The following is an 8,125-nucleotide window of genomic DNA, read 5'->3' on the forward strand; positions in this document are numbered from 1 at the left end:
TTTTTAATTTCCGCAACTCACTCATCAACGGATATATTTCGACAAATATTGTCGATTTTGTGATTATATCGAAATTGGGGCCTCCTATTAGAAATCTTAAAGTTATACAAATTAAGAATTTTAAATTCAGATATCTCAAAAATCGTATACATATTTCATTCTGGAGAACTTCCTCTATTAGCTCTTAACTGTTTAAAATCCCGATTCGAATATTTATTTTAGATATTTAGTAGAACAGTCAATTTATCGGATACTAAATTTCAAATTAACTAATGTGTTTTGTTTTAGGACGGAGATAGATTTTGGCGAATGCCTGAATGCTATGTACGAGGTAGTACTATAAAATACTTGAGGATCCCAGATGAAGTAATTGATATGGTAAAGGATGACGCACAGGCTAAAACAAGAAATCGGTCTGAAATCAATAAAGCACGTGTAAGTGGTGGAGTTCAAAATCAGAATGTGAGGGGACAGGTTCGATCACGTTATAAGAATGGACAGCAGAATGGAGCGAAAAATGTTTTGCGTGGACAAACAAGTCGGCCTCTTTCTCAAATCGCTGTCAATAAAAATAGAAAATGAACATTTTTAGATGCATTTATTGAAATTATTTCATTCATTAAAATTATTATGTAAAGAGGTGGTGGTATCGTTATTTAGGGACTCTTTTCAGGTTACGTCGTGATCAAGTTTACATATGTATTGGGATAATCTGCTCGATTGACACCAATAAAGCCTTTAACGAGGAAAAAGTAACCGCTTTTTTGTATATGGCTGTAAGCTGTCATTGTTATTGTAGTGGGAGAAAACATTCCTGAAATAATTTCGAGAAATGGTGCCGAGTTGGCAGCCCTTGGCCAGATAAAAATCCGTGACCGTTCCGGTTACTTAGATAGGACTATCGTGGGTAAGAAGGTGTATAATTGTATAGGAGTTTAGAGTGCAAATTGATTTACCAATATTTATTTCTAAGATTCCTTTATGAATACCATATGCAAATGGATTTTGCGCATAATATTAACATCGTTTCACAACCTTGCGCTGGTTTTAACTAATATGTTCGAGTTTTATAAACTAGTATATATTTGCTTTTTTTTTTATCAATAACAGCTTTGGCTTTTCATATACATACAAACATACCACGTCTCATAAATTTCGAAGATTTCAATGACTTAATATGAAACTTAAATCTATCCACAAATAATGGAAGGTAATTGGCATCGCTGTTAAAACAATTTATCACTTTTTTGGATAGCTCAACATAAAGTTTAAAATATGTTTTACTACACAATGGAAACAAATTCCATTTATTTCATAGACATACTCCGTATATCTCGAAGAAAATGACGACAGTATTAAAATGATATTGACTGCACTAAAATATATGAGTACTTATGGTAAGTAAATGGAGACTGCAAGATGGTGCGTTTTTTGACTGAAAAGCAAGTTGGGTATGCTTAATACTCCTACTTTCTCACTCTCTGGGATAGTGGAATGATGCTGCAAACTACCACTAAAAACATTTCCCGGGATGTATCCATTACCAAGTGGGAAATGCAATATTAAATGAGACAGTTGCATTTAAACAATTGTGTATGGTAATGGCTCTTAACCATGACTCCGAAGCTTACAAATATTTGAAGAAGGGAAAATAAAAGCTGTAATCTTTATAGGGCCTCAAGTACAGAAAATTATAAATTGTAATGCAGAATTCACTTTGCAATGAGAGCTTGGAACAGTTTTTAGTGCATGGTTTCAATGGAAACCACATGGCTGGCAGAGCAATCTGTTACATTCTCATTTAGACTTAGAGATAATGTGCGGTTTATTTAGAAGAACAAGAAGATCACTTTCCTACCTTCTGCGAAACATAAAAGGAAGAGTACTAAACTCTTAATTTTGAAACATTTGGMGTCTATTTAAAATGTCTATTGTAAGAATGAATCCTAAAKAGATGTTCGATATATTTTAAAAATTATGTATATGTACAACTGTTGTGTATCTTTTGAGTAGAACTTTTAATACATAAAAGCAAATTCWGAATTATTTTTTATTCTCATTGTTATCTTGAGGTATAAAAGTATCAAAACAAGGTATGTACAGTCCGTGTTCAAAAATTTTATAGACCTGTGTAATTTAATATTACGACCAAAAATTTAGCTTCCTTTAAAAAATTGATTTCTCCGTTGGCTATATGTATATTAGGGTGCTTCAAAAAAAAAGTAGAATTTTTTCAAATCTTACTCACTCAAATGTTAGTAATTAACGAAGCAAAAATCCTTCCTCAAACCAGGCACTGTAGGTTAACTCTAAGGGGTCGCTATTTTTTTTAGGTTCCCATTCATTTAACATAGGAATTTTCGTTTTTTCATTCGAACTAAAATTTCACCAATTAATTTTCGTTTCTCAAAAATAATCATCACATAATCAAAAAGTTGGCTTTTCAAACTTCAAAGCCTTCGGTGATAGATGTGTATAAGAGACAGTTATAGACCTGTGTAATTTAATATTACGACCAAAAATTTAGCTTCCTTTAAAAAATTGATTTCTCCGTTGGCTATATGTATATTAGGGTGCTTCAAAAAAAAAGTAGAATTTTTTCAAATCTTACTCACTCAAATGTTAGTAATTAACGAAGCAAAAATCCTTCCTCAAACCAGGCACTGTAGGTTAACTCTAAGGGGTCGCTATTTTTTTAGGTTCCCATTCATTTAACATAGGAATTTTCGTTTTTTCATTCRAACTWAAATTTCACCAAYTAATTTTCGTTTCTCAAAAATAATCATCACATAATCAAAAAGTTGGCTTTTCAAACTTCAAAATTTYTACGATAAAGTATTATTATCTTAATTAGATGATTAAACGTAGTTATTTGAAATGTGGAATTTTTTTAATAAAACAAAAATTTTTCTGAGAATAATAATTTTAAGAAATATTTTGGTATTCTGTGGCAATCTTGATAAAAGTAAAAGCTTCAGTTGGCAAAGCTTTTCTCCACACGTATTTTGAACAAAATAATGTAAATAGAATCAGCTGATTTCTATTCAAATTATATTTATTCGTTAAAATGAACTCTTCTGCAACGTAAGTGCAACGTAAGTCAATTAATTATTAACAAAATTTCTAATTTAACTTTTTTTATAGTAAACCAAAACACGATCGAGCTACTCACGAGCAGCTGGAAGCTTAGTTTCATTTTGCGGGTACGGGAAAAAATTGCCCAAAAACGCCTCAACAAATGAAGGAATTATGGCAACAGTTGGTGATGAACTGAATGCCTTAATTTAACATTTTAATTTATGGTGATACATATATTCGTTTATTTATTATATCGTATTAATTTGTAGCTGCTAGCCGCTTGGAAAAGCCAACTGTGCAGTCGTGCAAGGCGGTTAAAAATTAGTCAAAGGCTCACAGGTGGATGTTCAAGCTCCAAGCCGATGACCGAATTTGAAAAAAAGGCTTTGTAATTTGGTTCGACTACTATGGATGGTATAAAGTATGTCCAAAGCCTTGGTTTAATGGCAATGGAGCCTTTGACCGTTGAATGCGCAAAATTAACAATTTCATCTCCCACGGATAGTCCTCAGTAATTATGCAGAAACAAGCCCAAATCCCGAACAAACAGTAAGTCCATCGACACCATCTACATAACCATTGCTTAGCTTTGAAAACCAGGTCATTTTAGATTATGATATAATTACAAAATATATAAAAAAWTTTTGCAATTTGCTATTACGTTTTTTTTAAGGATGCTTTGTCTTTGCAGTTATCACGAAGTGTACGCAATAAAGATGGCTAAATGAGATTCAGCCTTCCCCCTTCTGCCCGTTACCACATCTTATATGCAACATTGGTTACTCGCATTATTCACCACGGTCTAACACACACACAATGACATCACATACCATCACGTACTTTCGCCGAACAAAATTAAAAAAGGACAGACAACATAAAAAGTAGGTCTCTGGTGAGTCGACATCCATCCGATCAACACGATTCCTTTGGCGAACGTTTTTTTTTTTAATTTTTTGCGAACCACATCGTTGGTTTTAAAATATTTGGACCTTTTGTGAGGCGAAAGTTCTACCCTTTTTTATATTTTCTGCGAGCAACTCGTTTAAAAATTAAAGCCGTTTATATATTATATACATGAGTAGTGAAAATAAATCCGAAAGTTTATATTTACATTACAACTTTGCGAACCTCTTGGGTTAATTTCAAATATACTTGTGTTTTATACTTTTATATAATAAGAAAATAAATGCAAAAGTTGATAACAACTTGAAGCGAAGTGCAAACAAATTTTTAACAGCAATTTTGGAAAAAATATACGGTGAGTGCGGAGAAGGTGGTACACACAACATTACAAAACTCATCAGCACTTTGATAGCTGATATACCCAAAAGGAATGCTGCTGAAGAGGAGAGGCGAGGGCCAATGATGTAGACCCAGCTGATTCGTTAACGGAATTAATAAATTCTAATAATAAATATTCTAAAATAATAATAATTTCTAAAGTTTGATTAAAATAATAATAATTTACTTGTAATACTTTTAAATTAATATTTATTGAATTTAAAAATTTTGTTTTTTTGTTAAAAAAAAAATTGAATACAAATTTCAATTTGTTTTTTTTTTAACAAAAAAAATAAATAAATAAACAATTAATGCAAGTAGATAGTGTATTTCGAAAGTCGAATTGTGAGAATATTTATATAAATACATATACGGATTGGTTTTTGTATATACATATATAACTAAAGAGTTGATATACTATATATCTTGAACTTGTTCTTACACCTTCGCGCATGTGCTGTGAAGAGTACTGTAAGGTGTACGTGCATGCAACAACAAAGCATGAATCCTTTCTATTTTAATATAAATTAAGAGGACGTTCCACTTAATTTGATGGCGGAGCAAAGATAGCAATATGCGTACAGTCAATTGCTTCTATGTTGCTTTTTATTTCAAATTTTCTAAAATATCTGGAGTATATTTGAAATAAATTAGCTTAAATTAGTATATTGCTATTTGTATTACAATATTACTAGCCACGTTTTTATAACATTTTTTGCTCTGTTAGAATTGGGAAACTTAATTTCTTCTTCCTTCACCTTCACAATCAGTTCTTCTACAGCCCGCACACTTCTCGAAAAGGACGCCTGACTCTTCGGCAAGTTGACGTTGTTACATACACATTTCTGGTATGAGCCGTGTCCAAAGAAGTTCAAAGCTACTAGAACCCTTGCATATAAAAGTAGTGACATTTTCTGATTATCTTGTAGGCCAGTTCATCAATTAGGCGACGGAAAATTTAAGGAGTTTATCGAAAATTTTGCACAAGTTACTTTCCTATACTCTAGCCATATGGAAATTATATACATACATACTCGTATACATATAGAAAATACAGAACATCTTACTAAACTATGAACATATAATTTGGGCTCCAAATTCAGCTAAGTTGAGTTGAGAGTGAGAGCATTCCTGTTATGTTAATGTCAACTCAGCTATAAACATACATACAAAGAATGTTGTACAGTTAGCACTATGATTAGGAGTATAAAAATTAATAAGCAATGTCAATTAAGTCAGTCTTAAGATTCAACTCAATAAGGAGGTTGTAAAAAAGGCCGAAGCTTTTTATTTCAAGATCAAAGAAAGCGAACTAACGTATTACCGAAAATATAACTGAAAGTTTAAATGAAAAATAACCTACAAATATGCAAAATCGAAAGTTTTATGATGAAAAGCAAAAAAAGAAGTAATACTAATGTTTCAAAATTAAACGATACATAAATCAGTGAAATTAGTGAGAAAAATACAATCAACAAAAGTGAAAATAGTTTTAAAACTACAGTGAAAAAAATTTTTTTTTTTGGTGAAAATCACAAATTTACAAAAAAAGCAAGATATTGTGAAAAGAATCAGAAAATTTTTGGTGAAAATCATATCCAAAATTTAGAAAAAATCACATGAAAAATGTGAAGAGAAAAGAAAGAAAAGCGAAAATAAGTGCTAAAAAATTTACAAAAAGTTGAAAGTCTTGCTAAAAAGTGCTAGTGTCACGTATCATAAAATAAAGAACAATTTCGACAAAAGAAAAGATTCAGTATATACATACATATATACAGAAAAGTTTACCAACGGAAATTGCGGTATATACATATGTACTCACAGTTTCAAAAAAACAAAAACAAAAAAAATATTAAAGCGTATTACGAAATTCGTTAAGTTAAATATAGTTGAGTGTTTAGAGTTTGTAGTTGAGAATTAGTTACTGTCGAAATTCCTTCTATTTATCAATGTTGTACACTCCCGGGGCTATCATCACAACACCGCTGATGCGTCGTTCAATGTGGCCAAACAAATGTGCGTGGCGTGGTTGGTTTAATAGTAAAGTAAAAATAAAATTCTAAACATAAAAATATATACAGTTACGGACAATCGAATATTACCACCAAAATAAAACAAAACACGTCAAGTAATACTGGTTATAGTGAAACTATTGAAAACAGAAAAAAAGCTAATAAAAGAAGGCTAAAGAAAAATTTCTAAGAACAAGGACTATATATACACTTACGCAAAAAATAATAAGAACAACAGCTTACAGCTAACTAAGCCCACGTGTATCCAGAAATAGAAAAAAACCCAGTTTCTAGATTGATTAAATGTTTTTAAAATAAGCGGAGAATACTTCTTTGGTTTTACGCAACTGGTCCAAAAAGAAATACTTCCCACCACATCTTCAAAACCACAACTAAAACTACTTATCTACAACTACTACAATAATGGAAAATATAAACCAAACCACGGCCACTAGATGACCACCACAACCCAAAAGCATTTATCAAAGCAGTCGAAATCAACATTTCTCTCTGCGGCACAGACCAGGAACTAATCCAACATTGCATCAATATTATAACCATGAGAAAATACTGGGCACCGCTGGAAAACAACCATCAAAGCCAAAATTCTACAAGGATCTCGTCCAACTCAACTATTATAGGACGGCCAAAGTGAGTAACCTCAATGAATTATTTTTAAAATTTGAAAAATATGAAGCAGACATTAAAAAAATATACATATTTGATCCTTTAAAACCGGCATTTACAAACCCGAAAATGTAGATATGGACCTAGTTGATACATTGTTAAAGAAAATCGATGGGCCTATAAGGGCACATATAACCGAAGCGGAAACATTAAATGATATAATCGTAAAATATTCAAAATTAAAATTGCCTCAAGAAAAAAGAGCGATAGATTATAGACATCGAAAATATGTCAATAAAAACGAATCTTATTACGAAGATTACAAGAAAAATTATAGATCTTGTGAACATAATAAAATTTCAGACAATAAACGAACCAACATCGATAATAAACAACCAAATAGCCAACAAAACGGGCACAGTAGCAAATACATACGTTATACAAATTTTCATCTAAGCAATTACAATAATCGGAATAATTACGATTACCGGTAAAAAAAGTTCTCATTTGAGCGTTAATTGCAATCCAAGTACAAATCGTTTATCCAATAATTAAATTTTGATAAAAATTGGGAATGGTGAAGAAAAAGAAGTAAATTTTTTAACACCTCAAACTCTCAACTCCCTATAATAACAGTAACAATAAGAAATTACAGAATTAAATGCCTAATACTTAGATACAGGTTCAACAAATAGCACCATGTAACCAAACGCCTTATTCGAAAATATAAAATTTAACACCTTTTCCGAAAGAATTTAACGTTTTAGGTCCTTTATCATCAAAAGTAAAAGATTCTAATATCAACAAAAATGAAGCTGTTATAGGACAAAATTTTCTTATTCCTTTTAAGGCTAAAATTGATGTGGAAAACACATTTATTAATATAATAGGAAACATAATCCATTTTAATCAACGAGTTGATTATGAGAAAATTGCATACCCGAATTGTTCTTCTTCTTGATTGGCGTAGACACCGCTTACGCGATTATAGCCGAGTTAACAACCGCGCGCCAGTCGTTTCTTCTTTTCGCTACGTGGCGCCAATTAGATACTCCAAGTGAAGCCAGGTCCTTCTCCACTTGGTCCTTCCAACGGAGTGGAGGTCTTCCTCTTCCTCTGCTTCCCCC

General features: G+C 31.7%; 1 protein-coding gene across 1 annotated transcript; it reads left to right on the plus strand.

Moving 5' to 3' along the window:
• Positions 1-288: 288 nt before the first annotated feature.
• LOC108974742 (U6 snRNA-associated Sm-like protein LSm4) lies at positions 289-637 on the plus strand (the record flags this gene model as incomplete). Its single annotated transcript, XM_018942772.1, is given in 1 exon segment — positions 289-637. A coding segment is annotated over 1 exon segment (294 nt), but the record flags the coding sequence as incomplete, so codon positions are not given.
• Positions 638-8,125: the final 7,488 nt, after the last annotated feature.

Source organism: Bactrocera latifrons, unplaced genomic scaffold (assembly GCF_001853355.1).
Source record: "Bactrocera latifrons isolate USDA-ARS-PBARC rearing strain unplaced genomic scaffold, ASM185335v1 scaffold_1120, whole genome shotgun sequence".
NCBI lineage: Eukaryota > Metazoa > Arthropoda > Insecta > Diptera > Tephritidae > Bactrocera > Bactrocera latifrons.